The sequence below is a fragment of the Nyctereutes procyonoides genome, unplaced genomic scaffold (assembly GCF_905146905.1).
Source record: "Nyctereutes procyonoides isolate TBG_1078 unplaced genomic scaffold, NYPRO_anot_genome, whole genome shotgun sequence".
NCBI classification, from domain to species: Eukaryota; Metazoa; Chordata; class Mammalia; order Carnivora; family Canidae; genus Nyctereutes; species Nyctereutes procyonoides.
Genome location: NW_026575030.1, coordinates 22,908,045 through 22,931,767, shown reverse-complemented (window position 1 = coordinate 22,931,767; position 23,723 = coordinate 22,908,045). Strand labels below are relative to the sequence as shown.

The 23,723-nt window shown below is 53.5% G+C and overlaps 1 protein-coding gene across 1 annotated transcript in view; it reads right to left on the bottom strand.

Moving 5' to 3' along the window:
• The window catches only part of MYLK (myosin light chain kinase), a 181,474-nt gene that overhangs the window by 61,001 nt on the left and 96,750 nt on the right, over positions 1 to 23,723 (bottom strand). The window contains 5 exon segments of the mRNA XM_055316566.1: positions 4,413 to 4,499; positions 14,466 to 14,582; positions 21,873 to 23,004; positions 23,006 to 23,114; positions 23,550 to 23,621. Of these exon segments, the coding sequence (XP_055172541.1) occupies positions 4,413 to 4,499; positions 14,466 to 14,582; positions 21,873 to 23,004; positions 23,006 to 23,114; positions 23,550 to 23,621 (1,517 nt within the window).

Below are 23,723 nucleotides of genomic sequence, written 5' to 3'. Positions count from 1 at the left end.
CTGAACAACGCAGTGGGGGTTGGGCAGGTCCTGTGAGGAGGGATCTGGCTATGATCTGTTTGACAAGAAAACCACTTGGCCTTCCCTCAGTTACTGGCAGGAGAGATGAATTTCCTAGTTAGATTAGGTACTTCCCAGCCCTTGAAAAAAATGAACACACACAGACAGCCAGAGCACTCGGGGACAAGAGAATCTGGGCTTTCTCATGGGATCAGAGATGCCTGGGACTGGGGGTGGCTATGCTAAGGGAAAATGCTAAGTTGCAGAGGTGTCCAGAGTGCGTGATGCATTTACATATGTATAGGGAAATGCTTAAAAAAATTGTGAATATAATTGAGTAGGTGAGTGGACTGCAGGTAGATGACAAGAGGGCTTCCGGGTGGTATCTGGAATATTTCTATACTTTTTAGCATGTTTAAAGAAGAATGCGTAGATATTTAACTTACGTAATTTTTTTAGAGTTAGAAGAAAAGGTAAACTTTCAGGTCAAAGAAAAATGTTTTAATTCATAATATATTTATCTCTATACCAGTGCAATTGTAAAATACAATTTGCATGTGTGTACAATTGGGGTATATACATACGTAGGATTTTTTCTTCTTCTTTTTTTATTTTTTAAAGATTTTATTTATTTATTCACGGGGGGGTGGTGGTGCAGAGACACAGGCAGAGGAAGAAGCAGGCTCCATGCAGAGAGCCCAATGTGGGACTCGATCCCGGGGCTCCAGGACCACACCCTGGGTCGAAGGCATGCGCTAAAGCACTGAGCCACCCAGGGATCCCCTTAACTTAGGTAATTAATAAATACTACAAATTATTCCAAAAAGTAAGACTTTGGAGGTGTAAATCTAAAAGACACCTCCCTCATTTCCTATCTCTGAGCATCTGCCTTCTTAGGGACCTTGGGAAAGGAAGCTCTATGGTGTTCTAGAGGCACCCAGAGAACACCACAGGTTTCTTAGCACAGGTGTGTAAGCAGGTGGAGGGGCCCCCAGAATCACCCTCTCAGTGCCCAGGGGGTGATGGGTTGGGGTGATGAGGGGCTGGGTAGATGGACCATTCGAAGTGGTCATTACTATACATGGAGACACACATTTCCCTTCCTTTCGGGGTCAGACATCAGTACCGTCCAGAACTGCAACACAAAGGCTAGAGTACAGTTCGCCTTCCACAGACAGGCAGGGTCTGCCAGAGTTTATCTGGTCACAAATGTGTTTATTCACTAAGGAAAGGGAGACAAGCACCTTCTACCAGCCCTGCCGTTCCCCTAAGCAGTACCACTAACTGAGCCCCACTCCCCACTCCCTCTCTAGGGGTGAGCACCTTGGCTTCCAGCTCTGTTTCCAGGCTCTTGCTCCCTTCCTAAAGAATGGAGACTGTGGGCTGGCGCCAGAGATAGTCTGAGGACCTGGGCCCCAAGGCAGTGCGACACTTAACAGGCAGTGCATGAGACCCCCCTCTGCTTCTCAAGCCCAACAGCGCCTCCATGTGCTTCCAGCCTGGCTGACTACACGCTGGAACTGGCCTAGGAGTTTGAACCAATACCAAAGCCTGGATCCACCACCCAGAGATTCGGATTTAACTGAGCTGAGGTGCCCCAGCCGCAGAGGTTTCAAAAGCTCCCCAGGTGAATCTAAGATGCAGCTGGGGTTGCGAGCCCTCACCCCAGAACTGGACAAGGACAACTTGATCGGCCTTCCCCGTAGCCTTCTCTCCTCCAGCACAAAGACCCAGCTCCCAGGGCTGCTCACTGTCTCTAGCCTGTTTTCTCCTTTACAGCTCTCCCCTCGACCCCACCTCACTTCCCCCGAAGTCTGCCTGCAATGAGGTGCCAGAGCTGAGGACAGGATGCTGCTTGACTCCCCAGCTCAAACTCCACGCGCTCTCACTTCTGCTCCCAGGAGAGGTAAATGCCTGGCTCAGACCCCTACGTCACAACCATTGGGTGCTCTTCTGAGACCCCATTTTCTCATAACTAATAGAGCATGGGCACTCTTAGAAAATAAAACCACCAATCCATGAGGGCACTTGATGGGATGAGCACTGGGTGTTATACTATATGTGGGCAATCGAACGTCAATAATAATAATAATAAAAAAACCCCGTCAATTCACTCTTACTAAGTTTTTCTTATAATTATTTGTGCATTTCCAGCAATTTATTAAGTATCCACTCCTGATAACCTGAGCTCCCCACTTTGGTTAAATATTCCTTAGACATGATGGTTCCACTTTGGTAGGATCCAACATACTGAAGGCTGAGCATCATCCCCCTGACAGCTGGCTGGTCTATGCACAAGGAACCCAAGCTCATCATCAGGAAGGTAAGTATGTAGCTTTGAAAAGAAGAGAATAATAAAACTAAGTCACCGAATGCTGCTTTCTAACAGAAAAAGAGACTCGGCCATCGAAGTAATCAAGCTCGATCACTTTCCACTTTCTTCTACGAGTAATTAAGAACTTGTCTTTTTCTTTAAACATAAGAGTATTGGGGGAAATGTTCAAGCAACTCTATACCCTCTGTTAAAACTGGGGTTTCAAAGCAGAGTTATAACAAAACTAGACCAGTAATTAATCAGTAGGGGAAGCCAGGGCTGCTCTATGACTTTTGTGGTCTCTAAGCACCTTTGCCTTCATGAACTCCTTCCTCATTTAAAAAAAGAAGAGGGCGGGATCCCTGGGTGGCGCAGCGGTTTGGCACCTGCCTTTGGCCCAGGGCGCGATCCTGGAGACCCGGGATCGAATCCCACGTCGGGCTCCCGGTGCATGGAGCCTGCTTCTCCCTCTGCCTGTGTCTCTGCGCCTCTCTCTCTCTCTCTGTGACTATCATAAATAAATAAAAATTAAAAAAAAAAAAAAAAAAAAAGAAGAGGGCAGCCTGGGTGGCTCAGTGGTTTAGCGCCTGCCTTCAGCCCAGGGTGTGATTCTGGAGGCCCGGGATCGAGTCCCATGTCGGGCTCCCTGCATGGAGCCTGCTTCTCCCTCTGCCTGTGTCTCTGCCTCTCTGTCTCTCTCTCTCCCTCTCATGAATAAAAAAAAATCTTTAAAAAACAAAAAAAGAAGAAGAAAAAATCCTAGGTGTGTATATACCCCTATTGTACACACATGCAAATTATATTTTACAATTGCACTGGTATAGAGATAAATATATTAATAGTATGAATTAAAACATTTTTCTTTGACCTGAAAGTTTACCTTTTCTTCTAACTCTATAAGATATTGAGATATTTCTGTGGACCGTGGGTGCTGTGCTTGATAGATCAGTGGGCCCTAGAGGAAGGGGAGACCCAGGAAAAGGGAGACAGTCCTATATAGTTACTGGAGAAGCTTCTTCCCTGAGCTGCTATTTATACCACAACCTCAACTTGGTTCTTTTTTTTTTTTTTAGATTTTATTTATTTATTCGACAGAGAAAGAGCATATGCACAAGGGAGCACAGGCAGGGAGAGTGGCGGAGGGAGAAGGAGAAGCAGACTCTCTTGCTGAGCAGGGAGCTCAATTTGAGGCTCAATCCCAGGACCCCAGGATCAGGACCTGAGCTGAAGGCAGATATTTAACTGACTGAGCCACCTAGGCACCCCTGCAACTTGATTCTAAGAGAGTCTATAAGGTCCTTCTCTGAGCAAGGCACGGTGCCCTGGAAGACCCAGTGGCAGGCCTCAGGGAACATATGGTGGAGGGGAAGCGGGGTGAGCCACAGACCCCCCCGCCAGACATTGGGTCAGTGGCAGCAGGGCGGTGCTGAGTGCTCTGGGAGGGCACTGGAGGAAAGGGTCACTGTCAGCTGGAGCAAGGAAACACTTGGGGATGAGGTAGCTTTTCGGTGGGAGTCTGTTCCACGAAAGAGGTGTCTCATGTAGAGAGGAGCTCCCTGAGCAGAGGCATGATGGAAGACACAGGGACTTCCAGTGCACCCTGGGGAGCCTCGTCTGGCTTGAGCCTAGGAATAAGGAATTGGGGGCAGACTTGGAAAAGAAAGGCCAGGCCAGGGTCAGAATGTGTGTGCACAAGTGTGGCAGGAATGCCAGGCCAGCAACATGTGTGAGGCTCTCTTGTATGGGACTGGGGGTCAGGGGTGCTCTAGAGCCTGGGGACTGCCGGACACCCCAACCGGGAGTGGTAGGATCAGAGCCACAGCTTGGCAAGGTCTACCCAGCAGGAAAGACTCACCTGGGAGAAATCGAGAAGAGGAGTCTTGGTGAGAAGTACAGAGGGCCTGAGTGAGGTGGCGAGTGGATGTGAACGCGGACCCCTCAGGCTGTGCAGAGGCTGGGAGGGCGGGGCAGTGCCAGATGGCCACTGGCCCGGCCACCAGGACTTCACGGGGCTCACCGGGGTGCAGGCAAGGAAGCTGGGGCTCTGATGCTGGCCCTCAGTCCTGGGGTGGCCTAGAAAAGCTGAACAAGTACTTACTCTCTGTTCCTAGCATGGGAGGTAGAGAGCTCTTGGGCCTCCGGGCTTTCATCTCCGGGGCCTTGGCATTCTCCTTGGTGGGAGCATCTAGAACAGAACAGGGGACAACAAGCGTTAGTTGGTTGCTGCCCAAGGAAACGAGCAGAGGAGACATGTCAAGAAAAACCCTACCTCGACCAAGGTGATAGCCACCCCCCGCCCTGCCTGGCTCCCCATTCCGCTTCGGGGGTGCTCAGTGCCCGCTGAGCAGACGGTGCCTGCCCCCGGGCACGTTCCTCCACAGGAGAACCGAAGAAGGAGCGTCCACTTCACTGCGCCTTATAAATCGGGGGCAGAGCACAGTCGCCCAGGCACGATGGATGGACAGATCACCCCGGGAGCTGGCTCACACCTTCCCTCCTCGGCACGCACGTGCTGCCAGCAATCCCAGCACTGGCCGGGCTGGAGGGGATGCCGGTGCCCTCTGCGGTGCCCTCTGCCACCCCTCTCCCATCTTCGCCCTTCGCCAGGGCTAAGTGCTCGGTGTCTCCCACAGCCCGCTCTGCAGAGAGAAGCTCTCATACGGAAGGAGAGCGCAGGGTCCAGGCCCTCGGCTCACGGCCTCGAGGGGGCCTGACTTTTCAGATGTCCCTCTGCAGGTGGCCACTGACAGGCGTCCAGGCCGGGCGAAGGCCTCTGAGCAGACGGCCCGCATGCCGACCGCCCCGATCTGGACTGGCCCTTGAACCCGTTATGGGAGCCTTTGCATTCCTCCTCCAAGTGGACCCCATGAAACCCTGCGGAGCCTTCTGGGTAGGCCTGAAGCGGTACATGGGTGGGTGCACAGCTCCTCAGACCTCTTCTCCACGTTCCCTCTTCCACGTTAATGCCAAGTGTGGACAAGGCCAAGGGAAACTCTCCCTTGTTGGGGCAGTTAACATCATGCCAGGAGGGAGATGTGGCTAGGCTGGGCCTAAACCAGGCCCCGAGGACACTTGGGGAAGTTTTGGGGAAACCACCCAGGAACTCAGATAAGAAGCAGCTGGTTCAACTGCTATCACTATGCTCCAGCATCTTCCCCACAAGAAACTCTCTTCAGGGATGAACTGGAAGGGAGCCTCCCCCTCAGAGTCCCTTCCTGCCGTTCCCTTTCCTGCTCCTGAAGAGAGGAAGCTCAGAGGGAGGAAGGAGCGGGTGGGACTTTCCAGCTGAAGTTTGAGCCCGCATTCCTGTGGCTTGGCTGGGGAGGAAGGGCGGTCTTGCTGTCCTGACCCCTAGATGGGGCAAGCCTAGCTGCTAACACATGCCCTCCGCCTGACTGGCTCCTGGGCTTGGAGAGGTTGCCCAGAACTAGGGCGTGGGGATGCACGCTTCCCCAGCGCATGGACTCCTGATGCTCCCATCTGGATGCACTGCTCCTTCTAGAGGGCATTTGGGTCTCTTTTCTGCTCCAGAAGGTAGATCTGCCCATAGAACCCCCGCACCCCACCCCCTGCAAGGACTCAAGCTTCCTTCCCAACCTGAAGCCAGCCCACCCTCCGTCATAGCTGCATAATCCAGGAACAGAGGTCTGGTGCAGGCATTGTCCAGCTCACCTCCTGGGCCGTGGGGGCAATCCCCAGGGGACGTCAGCCTAAAGCTGAATGTGTGTCACGACAGGAATGGTTAGGTGTAGGCCTTAAGGAGTGTCACACCGTCCCTAGCAGTGTATGACAGGGAATGGTCCAGGGAACAAAGCTCAAAGAAGTCCTTCTAAGCAGCACTTGATAACCTGGCCCCCTCCCCTGCCTCCATTCCTCACTCCCACCCTTCTGCTACCTTCTATAAGACAAAAGGGGGGGGGGTGCGCCTGGGTGGCTCAAGCAGTTGAATGTCTGCCTTTGGCTCAGGTCATGATCCTGGGGTTCCGGGATCAAATCCTACATCGACTCCTGCATGGAGCCTGCTTCTCCCTCCGCCGTTGCCTCTGCCTCTCTCTGTGTCTCTCATGAATAAGTAAATAAAATCTTAAAAAAAAAAAAAAAGACAAAAGGAAACCCAGAGGGTGAGTCAGGGGTCCCCACCTTCCATAGCTGACACTCCCTGTGTCCTGTCTCCTCCGTGGGCCGCCCCCACCCCACGCTCCACGTGGATATGGATGGGGGAGCAAAAAGTCCCAAGGGGCGGGGATGATTTCACTTCTTCGCACTGGGTACTCTTCCCAGGCCTGATGGTCATTCTCAGCTGCAGAAAAAGCCTCAGTACCTATTTGTCAAGCTCTGTGGTTCTCAACATTGGCTGCCCATCCGCAGCGCCCGTACCCAGGTATCGCACTCCCCAGATCCCGGTTGAATCGGTCTAGTTAGGGGCCTGGGTGTCAATATCCAGATGCCCCACAGATGACTTGAGTATGTCACTCCCACCCTCCTCAGGCTGTGTGTGTACATATGTGCATATGTGTGTATGTGCACATGGGTCTAGAGTGGGGGTGAGGCACAGGGAGGGGGGTGGGGGACTATTCTAAGAGACAGGAACACAGATTGGTGCTTTCCTTGATGTTTGGCGGGGGAAGGGGGGGTCAGGATGCCATAAAGAAGGACATAGGGTAAGTCTATGGCTACCTCGTTAGGACTCCCCCTTCTTTCCTTCTTTCAAGACCCAACAGGCAACCAGCCCCAACATGTGTTTGTTTTCCCCTTTTTAAAGGAAGAGGAGGAGAGAGCCAAGTGTGTACAGAGTTCTGTGCTCTCCAGCTTGAACGCTGTCTGCCTGTCTTTCTTCTGGCGAGTTCTGGGACATCACAGGAGGGAGATAAAGAAGGATCAGGGTTGTTGTTGTTGTTTAACTGATGTGTCACTCGAGGCATAAGCCAGCAAAGGCTGAGAGCTGGTTCTCCTGGGTTCCTAAGGGGACATGGGGACTGAGATCCCTTCTCTCCTCTCGGGGTTGTGTGGGCCTTCACTTCCAAGCATCCTGAGAGTAGAGACCCAGAGAGGTGGGTTCTAGTTTTGGCTTTGTCATCAGCAACCTTGGGATCATGAGCAGATCATTTCAACTGCTCTGGGTCTCTATTTTCCACATCTGTACAAAGGAAATGATGCTTATTCCCTCCACTGCACGGTGTGAAAAGGCCCAAGGGAGAGAATGTATCTAGTAGTGCTGGGGGGTGGGGGTACGAGGAAGAGAAAAATGACCATTTACCTATCAGCTCATCCTTCTGTCCACCAAATATCCTCGCCTCCCTCCAAATCTGCTTTAAATTGCTCCACCTTCAAAGAGCCCTGGCTGACCAGCCCCCACCTGCCTCCACATCTGTCCTCAGCTTCTGGACGCTGCCTTTACACTGACGGGTGAGTGTGCTACCCCGCCATGTGCTTTGAGCTTTGTTTTTAAAAGTTCTGTGCACTTTATCTTTCCATCTGAGCACGAGGAAAGGGGCTCAAGTCTCCCTTTCAAACCAGGCACACCCCAGACTTGGAGTCCCCCGGGGGGGGGGGGGCGCTGGCCTCTTCTTCCCTCTGTAGGCCTCCCGCCCCGTGGGGGCTGTGCACACACCACAGGCCACCAGCCTTCCATGAGAACTGCAGCAAGGAGTGGGCTGGAAGGACTGTGCGCTTAATCAGAACCAGCTTTGCGCTTGCACGATGCCCAGGGGATAAAAATAATAGTAATACAAGTCTAAGAGCAGCTCGCATTTTCTATTTTAATCAGGTTGTGATGAAACTGAACTCCATTTCTAGATCTGGGCCCCAGGGCTGGAGTCCATTGCTGGCCTGCTTGTGCCCCCAAAGAAAGATGGGGGAGGAAGATGGCAGGATGGAGAGGTAGGGGGCCTCCACATAGAGTGGAAAACGTGTCCTTATATGGGCAACACCTCACCCCTTCCACTCCTGGGCTAGCTCAGGACCCAGCCCTTCAGGGCAGCATTTTTGCTTCTGTCTTCTCCAAGAGGTTGATTCCCTTATATATAAGCCTAAGGCAGGGGGAACGAGGTGTTGGGAGACTTCTAGGAGGGGGTCCAAGCTTCCAGGAGCTCCGTGAGGGGGCAGGCCAGAGGGGCTGGCATAACGAGAAGACAGGGCGTTCCAGGAGGAGAGTAGTTCCTTTCTGGCTTTGCTGTTCGGGGCCTGTGAGTCCTTGGCCAAGCTCCCTGAACTCCTTTGAGCCTGACCTTCACCCAGAAAACAGGAATCACACTCACACCAACAGAGGGACCGAGATATGAAGTAACAGCGGGCATTTACTGGGTTCCTTAGTCCCTGCCCAGCATGATGCTTAGCACTTCATCCGTTGGTTTCAGGTTGAACCATACCCTTTGCCAATATTCAAGTGTCTTGGGCCTAGTGGAGCAGCAATTTTATTTAGTTCCATATAATGCGGGCACCCCCGGTGGCTCAGCGGTTTAGCGCTGCCTGCAGCCCGGGGTCTGATCCTGGAGACCCGGGATCGAGTCCCGCGTCAGGCTCCCTGCATGGAGCCTGCTTCTCCCTCTGCCTGTGTCTCTGCCTCTCCGTCTCACTCTCTCTCTGAATAAATAAATTAAAAAAAAATGCTTAGTTCCATCTAATGCGTGTTAGCTGCCTGTGATGAGAGGAAGGACAAATGTGAAAGTGGAGGTAGCCTTGTTACTATGGCAGGGCCCAGGCCAACAAAAGAAGGGGGCGTCACAATCAGCTCAGTCCCCATCAGAGGGGCCCGATGGTCATGATGGCAATGAAGCACGGTAGTTAGGCACCAAGGCTCATGTTTAAATTCCCACCCAGCTCATTATTAGCTGCATGGACTTCGGCAGGCCCTCAGCCCCTACGCGACTCAATGCAGGCTTTTTTTTTTTTTTTTTTTTTTTTTTTTTTTTACTATCACCCTGCAAAACCCCCTTGTCACAATGATGAATCACCTTGAGTTGCCAAACCCACTGGCCAATGATCAGACTCATCTTATTCTACTTGGCAGCAGCATCTGACACACTGATCCCATCATTCCTTTTTCAATGAAATGGCCACTATTTGGCCTCTGGGCCACCCCTCTCTCCTGGATTTCTTCCTGTCCCACTTCCTTCTCCGTCTCCTTTGCAGATCTCTGTCCTGTCCTGCTTTTCCTCCTCCCGCCTCCATCCACATCCACCCTAGGGACCTCATTCAAACCCAGGACATTCAATGGCCTCTTATGTGGATGGCTCCCCATAACCGGCTTCCAACTCTGACCTCCTTACTCAACTCCAGGTTCATTGAAATGCCTGCCTGGATGTCTAATGGGCAACTTGAACTTCACAGGTGCACAATTCTTGACTGCCCCCACCCCGATATGCCCATCCAGACAGTAGTAGCACTGTTGATCTGTGCTCCCTCCCTGAAAACTAAGTTACCTCTGACTTTCCTTTCTCTTTCTCCATTTCCAATTCATTGACAAATCCTATCAGCTCTACTGTGAGAATAGATTACGAATCTGATCGCTTCCCACCTCTTCCATGGAGTCTAAGCCAACATCCACTCTTGCCTGGGCCATCACAGCAACCACCCTTGATCTCCCTGTTACCCATCCTGGGTCTGGTCCCTGTGGTCACCTGAGTGATCCTTCACAAGATCCAGAGTTGGCCCACCACACCTGGAACACAATCTGGTCTCCCTGTCACAGCCTACCGCCTTGAAGATCTGGCTGCTGGTCCTCCTCACCTCACTTCCCACCACTTCACCCCCCGCTCATGGCTCAGCACCCCCTGGCCTTCCTTCTTCTGGGAATGCTTCAGGCATGGTCTCTGCTCAGAGCTTTCTTCTCACCCTTCCCCTCTCCCCTCTTCCTCCCAGACTCTTCACTTCCTCAGGCACCTGTTCCAATGTCACTTCCTCAGAGAGGCCTCACAACCACCCTCTCCAACAGTCACATTCCCTACCTCATCCCCTACTTTGCTTCCTTTGTAGCACCTGATACTGCTAGAGATCATATGATACATCTGTTCATCTGGATTACTGTCTCCTCCCACTAGAATCTAAAGTCCTCAAAAATAGGAACTTCTGTTTTGTTCACTGCTTTTAATCCAGCCCCCAAAGCAGTGCCTGGCACCGGGATGAATGACAGCAGGGATGTGCCCACTGGAGCGTCGCCTCCTGCCACACACATGCACGATCCTCCCTTGGTCACAAAGCCCTTGATCTCACTGGTAGCTGAGGCCAGGTGCCCTAGCCAGCATGGTTGCGGAAGACAGCCCAAGTTGCCATGTCTTGGGATTTTGGCCTACAAAGAGTTTTGTTTCCCCACCTTTCACCCAGGTCTGAATGAGAGGGAATGGGTCACTCAGGTCAGATGTGTGGAAGGACTTCCCAGCAGGAAGGGAGACCAGGATCTCTCGGGGAGTGGACAGTGCCATGTTATTCATTAGACAGAGGCCACGCCAGGTCATGGGAAGGGCAGGCTTCAGAACCAGACACATGCAGGTGGGAGTCCTGCCAGGGTAACTCTTGTTCTAACTCCCTGTGCACAGTGGTTCCAAGGGCTTGGGCTTTGGAATCAGAGACACCCTGAAACTCTCCTATGAACCGTCTGCGTGGTCTGGGAAGGCTGCTGAACCTTGCCGAGCCTCAGTTTCCCCACTGACCGATAATCTATGCCGCTGCTGAATAAACTGAGAATGCACACGAGTCTCTGGCCACAGCAAACCTTGATCAGCTTTTGTCCCCCACTGGGTGAGTTTTCCTTATCCACTCTGGGCTTCAGGGGCTTTTTTTGGGTACAAGCTGTCACTGGCCTTCTGCTATACTTGGAAGGAACAGGGGTGTGGCCAGAAGGAAGAAAGTGCAAAAGAGCACCTTTCTTCCTCAGGGAAAAGACCCACGTGGCATGATTAAAATAGCCAGGTGTGCTGGATTATAAAGGCCACCTCCCTCCCTCTGTCTTTACGACTGGTGGGGAAAAACAGGAGTGTGGCTACTACAGAAAGGCTGATGAGCCAAACTCATTTTGATGAGGTCCTGAAGTGTACCACTGCATTGGTCACAGATGTATAGTCTTAACGGTGTTTGGCACAGGCTGTGTGAGTGGGAGCTAATGACTACAGGGGCAGGGCCGGTGTGACATCAGCATGAGCTATAGGCCCCACCCCTAGTTGAGAGGGACCCCCCCAGTCCCTCGGGAGGGATGCAGTCCCATCCAGAGGTTGCACAGGGAGCTGGAGCTGGAGAGAGCTAGGGAGACCCCACAGCATGAATGAACTTGCAAAATCAGTGATGGTTACTTCTCAGGGCAAGCAGTTTGTCCAGATACTATAATTCATGACTTCTTCTGAGAATTTGATGTAAAACTATGGGCTCTGTATTCAGAAAAATGGTCTAATCCACAAACACACAAAATTCTGCATATAATTTCAAAGGGTACATGGACGGCACCCCATCCCCACCCCCAGATCTTTAAGTTCTGGATCGCCTTGGGGAGTGGGGAGAGCTGGGAGGATCAGGGGGTGGAACAAGGATAGGAGACCAGTCCGGCTAAGGGGAGCCCAGGAGGGGAAAGGGTGCCGCAAGGTGTCAGGGGAGCAGTTAGGGAAACTGCCGTCCTTTCTCTAGAGGTAGCTCATATGGCAAGAAGGCCACCCGCATGCAGGACACAAATAGATGTCCAAGTCTAGCAAACAGGGAAAAGAGTGGGTGTGAAGGGGGCTGCCCTTCTTCTCTTTGAAAAACGAAAACCAATGCACTGAGAGTCAGTCCTGTTATCTCAGCTGTTCTCCCTCTGCTCCCTTTGCTAGCTCTTCTCCTCTGACCCAGCTCCTAGACTGTAGCCCTAGGCCAAACCAGAAATAAATAATGTTGATCAAGATTAGCAGAGAGTACAAGGGAATCTAGTAGGAGGAGACCAATTTATAGGCAAAAAAAAAAAAAAAAAAAAAAAGTCCCATAAGTTGCAGAAAGAATTCCCCAAACTTTAAAAAAAAACAAAAAAAAAACCAAAATCCCAAATGCATTCTATAAGGAAAAAGAAAATTTTATTTTGAAAGCAAAGTCTTTTTTTTTTTTTTTAGCTTACACCACAAAAATTTATTTTCTCATGGTTCTGGAGGCTGAAAGTCCATGATTAAGGTGCTGGAAAATTCAGCTTCTGGCAAAAGCTCTCTTGCTGGTCTACAGATGGCTGCTTTGCTAGAACTTCATGTGGCGCAGAGAGATCTCTGGTGTCTCTCCCTCTCTTATGTTGGTTTTAAAAATAAAACATTAGCTGTTTCTCAAAAAGGTGCTGACATTTTTGCAGATAAGAAGAATGAATTGCTATCATGTCAAAAAGCTACCCGTGCAAATAAGGACCCAAAGAGACCAGAGATTCCAAAGGCAGATATCCTCATTAGCAGGCTGGGCTTCCTTCTAGATTGGCTGCATGCAGCACAGGTCCCAAGTATGGGCTGTTAGAAATGGCTTTTGGGGTCAAGTTCCCAGAAGCACTTTTTTTTTTTTTAACTGCAGCACCTGTATTGAAAAAAAAAGCAGGAATGTGACCTGGGTGAGTGACAGCCCGGGTCACACTTGGGAGTCCTTGACAGCAGCAGCTCCTACCTAGAGCCCCAAACACCAGTTTCGAGCCCTGCTCTGAGCACACCGTACGCTGACTTATCAGATCTGCCCCTTAGTCCCAGATTCCTGGTGACACACGTTCACAGCACCCCGGGGAGACACACACAATACACTCTACCATTTCAGCTTTGCTGCCAGCTATTGACAATTTCATTCATTTTGCCGCTGTATTTTTTGTTTTTTTTTAGACTTCTCTTTTCAAGGCTCTTTTTCTTTTCTTTTCTTTTCTTTTTTTTAAAGATTTATTTATTCATGAGAGACACAGAGAGAGAGGCAGAGACCTAGGCAGAGGGAGAAGCAGGCTCCCTGCAGGGAGCCGGATGTGGGACTCCATCCCGGATCCTGGGATCACGCCCTGAGCCGAAGGCAGATGCTCAACCGCTGAGCCACTCAGGTGCCCCTCAAGGCTCTTTTTCTTAAAAATAAATAAATAAATAAAATAAAAAGATTCTTTTTTTTTTCTCGCCTTCCTAATATATTCCAGATCTCCGTTCTTCTGATCAGGAAATCAGATCATAAAAACCGAGAACGGGACCACGGTTCCGCACCTTGCGGAGCGGCAGCGAAACGGGTCGGGACTCCATAACCCGAGTGATCATGCTCAGGAGTGCGGAGAACAACAAAGCTGGTCTTTGAGATGCCTTATTTGGCCACTAGTTTTTCACGTGTCACTAGTAGTTCCTCACCAGGCACTTCAAGGGCAAGGCATTACTTCCCCCACGCTCACTACCTTTTTAGAGGAGACAAGAGAGGGCTCTGGATTTGTAAGCCCCAGGATGGGCTTCTGGCTCTGGCCTGGCCCTGCGGCCCCGGGAGCCTCCGCAGGACGCGTTCCTTCTCAGCGGCCTTAGTCTCCTACCCTTTAAAGCCAGGACAGTAGCCCAAGATCATCCCAAGGCTTGTTCCACTTCGCAGGCTCTAAAGCTAAAGGTCACCCGGAGGAGAGAAAGGAGAGTCACGGACGAGCCTGGCCTCACCCTTTCCTCATCGGAAACCCCACTCAGGCCTGGCAGCCCTTTGCCCCCTCGGGTGTCTTCCTCTCCCCCTGCTGTCTTATGATCACTTGGCCCCAAGACGCGGCCCCAACTCACCTCCTCGAGGAAGTGTCCCCACACGGACCTCCCGCTCCTCCGTCCTCACACAGGCCTGACCTGCCAGCACTGACACTTGTTTGTCTCAGTGTGTTTGTGAAATACTACGTAGTCATTTTCCTGTGGGCGTGTCTTCTCCTGCCCTGTGCCTGGCTTCCCTGCTCAGCAAGGTTCTGCAGGTGGGGGGGTCGGGACTGGGGGCGGTGGGGACACCAAGGTGAGCAGCCCCTCCTGTCGGCCGAGGGCAGGGCTGCAAGGTCGCACAAGGCCAGCAGGTTGACCTCCCGTGTTCCTTGCTGTCCCATTCTTTGCAAACGAAGGCTTGACACCCACAGAACGAATGCCTCGGGATGGCCGTCTCGGATGCAGTTCTGTTTAGGTAGGGCTGGCAAGGGAAGGGCTCAGAAGCGGGGCTCTGTGCGTGGCAGTGATGGGTGGGCGTGACCTACCGTCCACGGTGACTTGGCAGGAGCACTCAGCCTGGCCGGCGCCATTCTTAGCTATGCACTTGTAGAAGCCTCTGTCCTCGGGCAGGGCCTTCTCGATGGACACGGAGCACAGTGAGCCTGGAAGGGAGAGGAAGAACGGTTGAGTGACGGGTACTGGTAGAGCCCAGTACCTGTCCCGGCACCTGGAACTTGGCAGAGGAGTGCTACTCACCCGGGCAGCGTCTGGAAGCCTGGAAGTCAGCCGTCCTGTGGGAACCAACCTTCTCTCCCTACCAAAGGCAGGGTTCTTTTTGCTGATCACCCGGGTCCAAAATACCTGATCCCTAAATATGTCCCTTCCTGGTACCCCCTTCCCACCTCCCAGCGAGCTCTCTTATGGGGACAGAATGGAAAGATACAGAAGAAGAGGGTGGAATAGTCTCTGCCCTTGGAGAACATCCGATACGATGGACCCTTGGGCCTGCACACTGGGATGTCACCAAGAGAGATAAGCAGCAGAGCCAGACGGGGGTTCACAGACCCGTGTTAGGAAAGGGGGCAGTTGGGATGCCTGGGTGGCTCAGCGGTTGAGCGCCTGCCTTGGGCCCAGGGTGTGATCCTGGAGACCCGGGGTCGAGTCCCACATCGGGCTCCCGGTGCATGGAGCCTGCTTCTCCTTCTGCCTGTGTCTCTGCCTCTCTCTCTCTGTCTCTCAAGAGTAAATAAATAAAATATTTAAAAAAAGAAAGAAAGAAAGAAAGAAAGAAAGAAAGAAAGAAAGAAAGAAAGAAAGAAAGAAAGAAAGAAAAAGAAAGAAAAGAAAGGAAGAAGAAGGAAGAAGGAAGGAAGAAGAGGAAGGAAGGAAGGAAGGAAGGAACAGGGGTAGGTGAGGAAGCCCCACCCAGCTTATAGCAACTATTCTGGGAATGCATCTTAGGAAAGGGAGTTCTGAACAAAGAGGGGGGTGAGGGAGGGCAGGAGTCCACGTCCAGCAGGGACACTGGCCCGTGGGAAGGTCTGCTGGGACGAGAGGGTAGCTATAGCCTGGGATCCTGGGGCTGGCTTCTCAGGAATGGTATCTGAGCTGAGAAGCATGGCCAACGAGGGACACTAGGCTGGGAGAAGGGCACTTTGGGGCTGCCTCCCTTCAGTGCAGGGTCTTTGGGTCACCTCAGAGATGGATGGAGATGGCTTTCTCTCCCCATGGATTTCTCCACCCCCAGCACACATTTTCTGACCTGGTTGGGGGAAGGAGGAGTCAGGCTGGGCATGCACAGGATCGGGGTTCTGGTTCTTGCTCACCCTAGCCCTCTCATCCCAGGTCTGGTTACTTCTCTGGGGTACCCCCTTGGGGGATTTCCCTTGGGGTGTGGAAGAGGCCAGCTGAGGGCTGGGACTGCTGGGCCAGGCAGGAGGGCAGTGGCACCCAGGTTCCTGCCTTCAGACACACAAACAAGCCAACAGCATGGCGCCTTGCCCAAAGCTGCCCCCGTTGTCAGGGCAGCAGTCATCACACAAGGAAGAGGACAGAGCCAGGGCCATGTGCATCCTGCTGCCTGGAGCCACTGGCTTCGGCTACCTCACCCCCCTCACCTCCTGCTCCCCAAGCCAATGGCTCCTTGGCCTTGGGTGGGCAGAGCTGTGTGCACCCCAGGCCTACGTGGGGAGCAGCATGGCCAGGAGGGAGGCCCCCAGGCAGTGCTCCCAAAGGGCCTTTAACCTCAAAAAGTACCCTCACCCCCACTAGGCAGGTCCGCAGACCTGAACAACAGGTACAAGGGTATTCAGAGAACCTCGCTAAGGCTGGAAGGGAAGGCAGAGGCACAATGGTTGCCTTTGCCTCCTGGCACCTGCATCATGTCCTAAACAGGGAAACTTAGTCCTGCCGACCACCTCCCTCCTGCTCACACAGCACCTCTCTTCAGGAAGGCCTCCCTACATTCTCCCACAGGGAGGGCAACGGGTCTCCATCTCTGCCCGCTGTCCTTCGGAGACAGACTTTGCAGAAACTGAGCCAGAAAGGACTCAGGCTGGACTTTTAGGAAAATCCACCAGGAGGGTGAGGCCGTGAGCACGGGGATCTGGGATTGAGGGGAACTTCTTCTCTAGAGAGAAACTTCCACTCATCTGGGAGGGCAGGAGGATGCTAAGATGACCTCTGGCCCCCGAATTTGAGGCTCAGAGGAAACACAGCCCCTCTTGTCACTTCCCTTCAGTGGGAGGCTAAGGCTGTGAGCAGAGACCCCACTGCCAGTGAACATCCTGCTCGAATCCCTGATGGTCCCCCAGCCCCTACCCCCACTGCCTTCAGCCCTCAGCCCAAATGGCACAAACCGCAGAGACTGTGGGGAGCCCACCAGGAGGAGAGGGGCATTTAGACCACAGCCTGTACCCCCTCACCCAGGAAAGCAGCAGAGCAAGCAGCCCTTCAAGCCCGCCCCAAGCCAGGACCCCTGGCCATGTGCATGGGCTGGGGGAGGGCTCCCAGGCAGGCCTGGAGGCCCTGCTAGCCCAGATTGAAGAATCTGGTATTTCCTGTGGGACAGCTTATTCCTGACCTCCAGAAGAAAAACCGTTTCCCAGAGGTTTTTTTTTTTTTTTTTTTTTTTTTTGAGAACCCTCGGCCTGGTGGGGAATTTTGAGAGGGAGGTGAGGGGGATGGGAGCAGTCACCACAGAAGGATCCAACAACTGGCTCGGCTAGAACTGCCCCTGGGAGAGCCCCTCAGGGCCATGGAGTCTGAAGATCCCCTATCTTGCTCCAAGAGTGTGGGAAGAGGGCAGGATGAGAGGGGAGTGCAGGGTGTGTGGGGGGGGACCCAAAGCCCTGGAGGCTGTACTCGGAGGATGCCCTCAATGAGCAGTGCCTCCCTGACCTGGTCCCCTTGGCTGTCTGGACAGGATAGCTGAGTCCCAGGTCACCTCCTCTGGGACAGTGCCTTCCCTGTCACCCATAAGCATCCCCATGATGCTCTTCCATGCCCTGAGTTTATCAGAGCACGTCTCCCAAGGCCACCGCTGAGACATGCTTGTCTCCTACACTGGTTCTCAGAGGGCAGTGACTCGGTCTATTATGAATGTTTTTCCTGAGCCTGGAATGCAGCCATGGTAAAAACAACAACAACAATAACAACAACGAGTCCATATATATATATATATATCTGCCATTCTGAGAATGACCAAGGCACAGTTCCAAGCAGGTGACCGGAAGATCTATGCAAGAGAAAGTCACGAACACGTAGTCACATATAACCGACGGTCGAAGCAGGCCATATAGCTGCTAAAAGAAAAAAATTCCTACCGCAGAGTTCTTCGGGCGGATCGTGCGGACACGATACTGCCTTGCACGTGGCAGGGGATGCATAGATCCTAGGGTTTTGTAGAATGAACTTACGTGGGTTTTTAAAAAGCCCTTGCAAGCTCCCGCACGAAAGGTGATTAAAAATGAATCATCGGTTGACAACAGCAACAAAAATGAATTCTCCTGATTAGATTGGGAGAGATGTTTGCCGGGGAGAGAGGCCTGGCCTGGGGACAGGAAACAGGGCATGAAGATGAAAGCACAGAGCTCGCCTTGGCTCACGGGCCGTCCCTCCCGCTCCTCACGAGGCCAAAGGGGGTGGGGTGGGGGGCACGGTGCAGTCTCCGCTCAGGCCTGGAGGGCAGGCCCGGCTGCTGTTAAGTGGACACCATCTACTCTGAAGCTCTGGGGAATACAGGAAAGGGGAAAGGGGACCTCTACAAGTCATTCAAGAATTAGCAGTCAACTCCAGCGGACCCCTGTCACACCTCTTCTGCTCTCCTCAGTGCTAAATGGGGTGACATGACCATGTTTCGGGGGAGGGGGGGCCCTGAAGGCTACAAGCCCTCGCCAACGTACATCGTTCAGAGAAGCCTCCTGAACCTACAAACACAGCGTCCTCTAGCAGTAGGTATGTGGGTGTACATGTGGTTGGTGGGGGAGGAGAGGACGGGAACCTCTCCTGGCCAAAGGCTGGTGACAAGAGTCTGGCAAGGGGACCTGGAGGAAATAAAGTGTGATCTTAGAGGAAGTAACAGCACAGGGCTCAGTGCAGTGGAGCAAGGAGGATTCCATGCCAGGGAGGTGGGGGCAGAGAGGGTGGTGAGCGCGGCGCGAAACTGGGGGGACCCTCTTAGCCACGTGCTCCACCTTCCCCTCCAGGCCACCTCAAACCATCAGCTTATTTCCATCGATGCCAGCAGACGTGGGACCCCAGTCGCCCAGACACCAGCCCGCAGTGGTCTCATGCTTTTTCCTCCTCTTTATCCGCCTCCTGCTCCCAAGCCAGGCAACAAGTTCTATTAACTCTGTCCTGGTTTCTGGAACCGGTTGTTTCCTGTGTGTGCCATGGCTACCTTTTGCATCCCTTTCTCCCCAACCCCTTCACAGTAGGCTCCTCCCTGGTCTTTGGGCCCGGGGTCACTCAAAACCCCTAGCTTTGTGTGCACTGCTCCTCGTTTCAAACTCTTAGATGGCTCCCTATTGCCTTTAGAATTGAGCTCCTCAGTGTGACACGGGGCGCCCCGGACCAGGCCTTCCCTCCCTGCCGGGGAGCCCATACCCCCCCACTTTGCCTACTGCCCAGAGCCCTGGTCCAGCTCATTCAGCACCAGCTTTCCCTGCACTCTCAGCACTCAGCTCCCTCTTCTGCACCGACCAGCTCAACCTCAGCACTTGGCTGGGGTCGTTTTATCACTGCGAGCGCATGTCCCCTCCTTCCAGATCAGTGGTGAGCACATCTACTCACACCTCTCAGAGGGCCCGGCTCCCCACAGGGGGGCCTGCTGAAGTGGTCACTGATAAAGCTGTAGGACAGGCTTTCTCCCGGGGCTCCGTGTCTAACCTGGGCTCTTGAAGACTTGGAGGGGGAAGCTCTAGAGAGAAGGCATGGAAAGAAAACGGGGCTGGGATTTTAAGACAAGGTACTCCCTACTGTGGCAAGGCAGCCTGGCCCTGCTCACTCCTCTGCAGTGAAGATACCAGAAACTTGGCAAGCCGAGAGGGCACCACTAGGCTTCCGGCCTCTTGTCAACTATCGACAGCGCTGAGGAGTTAAGAGCCATGGGCATTCCCCTGCTAGATGCCGCTGCGGCTGCTGAGTGCATCACGAGGGGTCTCTCAGCTGCACCAGTGTGCTGCCGTCTAACAAGAATGAACTAAGAGGTAACACAGCAGAGTGGTCCAGGCGTCAGAACTCAACGGCCTCACGTTCAATCCCCGCTCTGTGACCAGCGCGGCTGTGCAGCCCCGGGCAGGTACTGCACTTCTCTGTTAGGCGGGCAGGATGGAATGAGTGAGAAGCGTAAGATGCCTAAGGTGGTGTCTATAGGACGCGGTGTTCAATTCGTGCTATTCTTAGTTCTCAAAGGAAAATTACAAACATTTAGAATATTTTTTCGAAGTCGGAACCGGGGCTGTGTCTACACCCCCTTCCCACCCCCGTCCTAGTGCTTCCCTATTCCCTCCTCTGCTGGCCTTCTTTTAATCATTTCTTCTTCTTTGCATTTGGGCCTCAGTGGTCCCTTTAGGGTGGTTTCTGTTGGGAGGCCATCCTGGAGTTTCCCGGTTTCTATGCCCTTTAATGCTGAGTGACAGCAGGTACCACATACTTGAGGCACTCTGGACACGAGCAGCCGGTGTCCAATGGCTCAGGCATGGTTTTGAGACCAGGGCTGAAGTCTGCTCACATTGTTCAGCTGAGGGGATTGTTTATAAGCAGCTCCTAGGGGCTCTACAGGTCCCGCACAGGTCTCAGGGCGGTGCGTGGCTCTGGGCACTGCCCTCAGCTGTCTGAACATCAGTCTCCCTGAGGTGAGCCTAGCCAGGGGCCTCACACCGTGCATCTGTCCCAAGGACAGGTGGCTATCCACCTTTATCCTTCCTGGAGAGATCACCAAAGGGTAACCTGGGAGACACTCCCAGGCAAGGCCTTCCAACTGGGAGGGACCCACAGGGGTGACCGGGAGGCTGTGCCGTCCACTGCCCTGTACAGCTCACCCCACCATGGCAATCCTCCACGCCTACCAGGTGTGGACCACAGGCAGGCTGAACCAGCAGGGGTGGGGGAGGGTGGGGGAGATGACACGCCTTGTGGAGGACCCTAGCAATCTGGAGGGGACCACATGAAAGAGTTCTCCTAGCGACACAGCAGCAGAAAACGTTTTCTCTCTCCCGGTCAGTTTTGCTTTTACTCTTTTAACACTTAGATTCAAAATGCTCAGTGGCTGCCTGAGTTACAGAATGAAGGGAGAAACTTCACTGTGGGCTGAGAGGGACACTGCCTTCTTCAAAGGCATCATTCGGGTTTCAGGAGAAAGGATGGAAGCCTGATGAAGGAGGAGAGAGGGGGGTGCAGAGGAAGAAAGGGGAGTAGCATGGCCTGGGGTGTCTCTAACCCCTCAGCTGATCGGGATTGCCCAGGACCTGTCCACTTGGGCCTCTTCCTGGCTGCTGCCCTCTACCCCTTAAGGGTAAAAAGCCACTTCCTGGGGAGCTCTTGTACGCTGCCCATCCAGAGCCACCAGTGTCAGCCCCTTGCTCAGGCCAGGCTCTGTTCCAGCCCAGGTCACCAGAGTGGGGTGTGGGAAGTCTGCTGAACCTGGAGCCCCCACAGGGGCTTGGGATGCTTGGTTGAAACATTTCAAGCCAAATTCAGGGTCCAGGGAAAATGCCCCTCTCACTCCCATCTCTTCTCTAGATCTAAACAGGCCCATCTGAGAACTCCAGACCCCGAAAGGCCCCAGATGTCAGGATTTAGTGGCCCCCCCTTCTCCCCACAACCCAAGAATGTGAAATACCAGCAAACAAAAGTCTCATCCAAATTAGGAAGCGAGTGGCTCTGTCCGCCCAGGAGTGTGTGCCGTAGGGGCTGTTTGGGGTTTTTGGCTTCCCCCCACAGATCCTTTCAAACCCACATTGTTATCAAGACTTAGGTTGTTTTGACCCCAAACCTCAGTCCTATGCCATCCTGTCACTGTACACCCTTCCCCTAACCTAAAATGCTGCTGCAAAAGCAGCTCTCAGCTCAGAGACTGCAGTGAGCCCCAGCCCCCAGGTTCCCTCACGCTTGCGAACAGAGCCCTCTCCATGTCAGAGCTGTGCAGCACTAGCTCAGGCCCAAGGCTTGCTCTGAGGAACCATGGCTGGGGCTGCCATGTAGCGCCTCTGCCAGACAGATGCCGAGACCCGGGTGGGTGCCAGAGGATCAGATGCCCACCTCTCACCGCCCAGTGATGGAGTGTGTGCCCAAGGGCCCTGAGCAGAACAGCCCTCCGTCAGGGAGGGGGCACAGAGGCTGGGCATTCCAGCCCAACTCTGGGCTGTGAGTGGCAGTTAACAAACCAAAGCCTCCAGGAGCCCCCAGTGGCCCTGATGGAGCCCCCTTCTTCCCGGCCCTCGCCCTGTTACCTTCTTGGGAGAGGATGATGAACTTGGTGGTCTTGAGCGTCTTTCCATTGAGCATCCAGGTGATGGTGGCTGGGGGGTCAGAGGACACCTGACACTGGAGTAGCAGCTTCTCACCCTCTGTCACATGGACATCTTGCAGCTTCTCCTTGAAGGCTGGGGCTGTCCCTTGGTTCTCTGATCTTTTTTCATTATCTGTGGCTCCTGTCTGTGCCCTCTTGCAGTTCACGTCATTCTTAACCTCCTTCTTGAGTTCTTCCTTCCCAGCTGGTTTTAGGATCTCAGCAGGCTTGGCATTACCTATGGGTTTTGGGGTCTCAGCAGGCTTGGCGTTGCCCACAGGTTTCAGGGGTTCAGCAGGCTTGGCGTTGCTTATGGGTTTCAGCGTCTCAGCAGGCTTGGCGTTGCCCAGGGGTTTCAGGGTCTCAGCAGGCTTGGCATTGCCCATGGGTTTCGGGGTCTCAGCAAGCTTGGCATTGCCTATGGGTTTTAGCGTCTCAGCAGGCTTGGCATTGCCCATGGGTTTCAGGGTCTCAGCAGGTTTGGCGTTGCCTATGGGTTTCAGCGTCTCAGCAGGCTTGATGTTGCCCACAGGTTTTAGAGTCTCAGCAGGCTTGGCATTGCCCAAAGGTTTCAGGGACCCTAAAGGCTGGGCATTGCTCACAGCCTTGGGACTTTCTGCTGCCTTGGCATTCAAGGCCTCAGCGTTGTTGCTACCATTCTCAGCTGGTAATTTTTTCTTGCTACCTAACACGGAGCGGAAATCTGGGGTGGCGGGTTTGGGAAGAGGTGCCTTCTCAGGCACCGGGGTCTTAGGAGTCCCCTTTTTGGCCAGGACCGAGCGGAAGTCGACCTGCTGAGGGCTATGCACCTTCCTCTCTTCCTCTGACACAGTCTTTGGCTTCACTTGCCGCTGCAGGTTGGCGCGGAAATCCATCTGCTCCGCTGGGATCTCCTTCAGGTCTTCTTCTGACACGGTCTTGGTACTCACCTTCTTCCCTAGGAGGTCACGGAAGTCCAGCTGTTCCACCTGCTGCTGGCGGATGGCCTCCTCAGTATGTTGCCGGGTCTCCACGCGCCTCTTCAGCACCCCCCGCACGTCCTCACCGTCGTCCTCCTCCTCTGGCCAACCTTGTTCCTCTCGCTGGCCAGCCAGGCCTCAGGGTCCCATAGCAGTCACCGCCACCACCATCAGCGCCGGCTCCCCGGCTGCAGAGGCCCTCGCAGCTGGCAGGCTCCCTCCCCCTGCAACCAGTGAAGGGAAAAAGGAGAGTAGCAAGAGGAAAAGGGGCCGGGTAAGAAAGAAACGTCAGGGGAGAGCAAATCCCTGAGGGAGGGAGGGTAGAGGGGAGGGGGAAGGGGAGGCTGGGGCTGACCGGGCTGTGTTTATAGAAGGGAACGTTGGTGAGAGGCTCTTGCTTGCTTACTTGGTTTGTTACATCGGTAATGACTTCAGTAGCCTTATAAGGGTGTGTGCAAAAAAAAAAATAATAATTCACCCCCCTCTCCTCCCCAGCTCTCCCTCCCTCATCCTCCTTCCAATCTCCCTCTCTTGGCTCAGCAGCCTCAGCTGGAGGATACAAATAATCTGGGGCCGCTGGGCTGGGCCTGCAGGGGCCAGGAGGAGAGTGGGTGGGTGGTGGCATGGGGCCCGGCCACGCACCTCCTGGGGGCACTCACCGCAGGGGGGCTCCGGTGGGGCTGCTCTGTAGCATCAGTGACACCTGGCAACTGCATTCGCCAACCCGGTTCCTGAAGAATTTGAGAGATCAATACAGCTAGGGAGGCTCTCTGAGCCAAGGGCCTGCTTGGTCTAGGGCTGTGAGGAAGGCAGGGCAAGCAGGAACTTGGCCG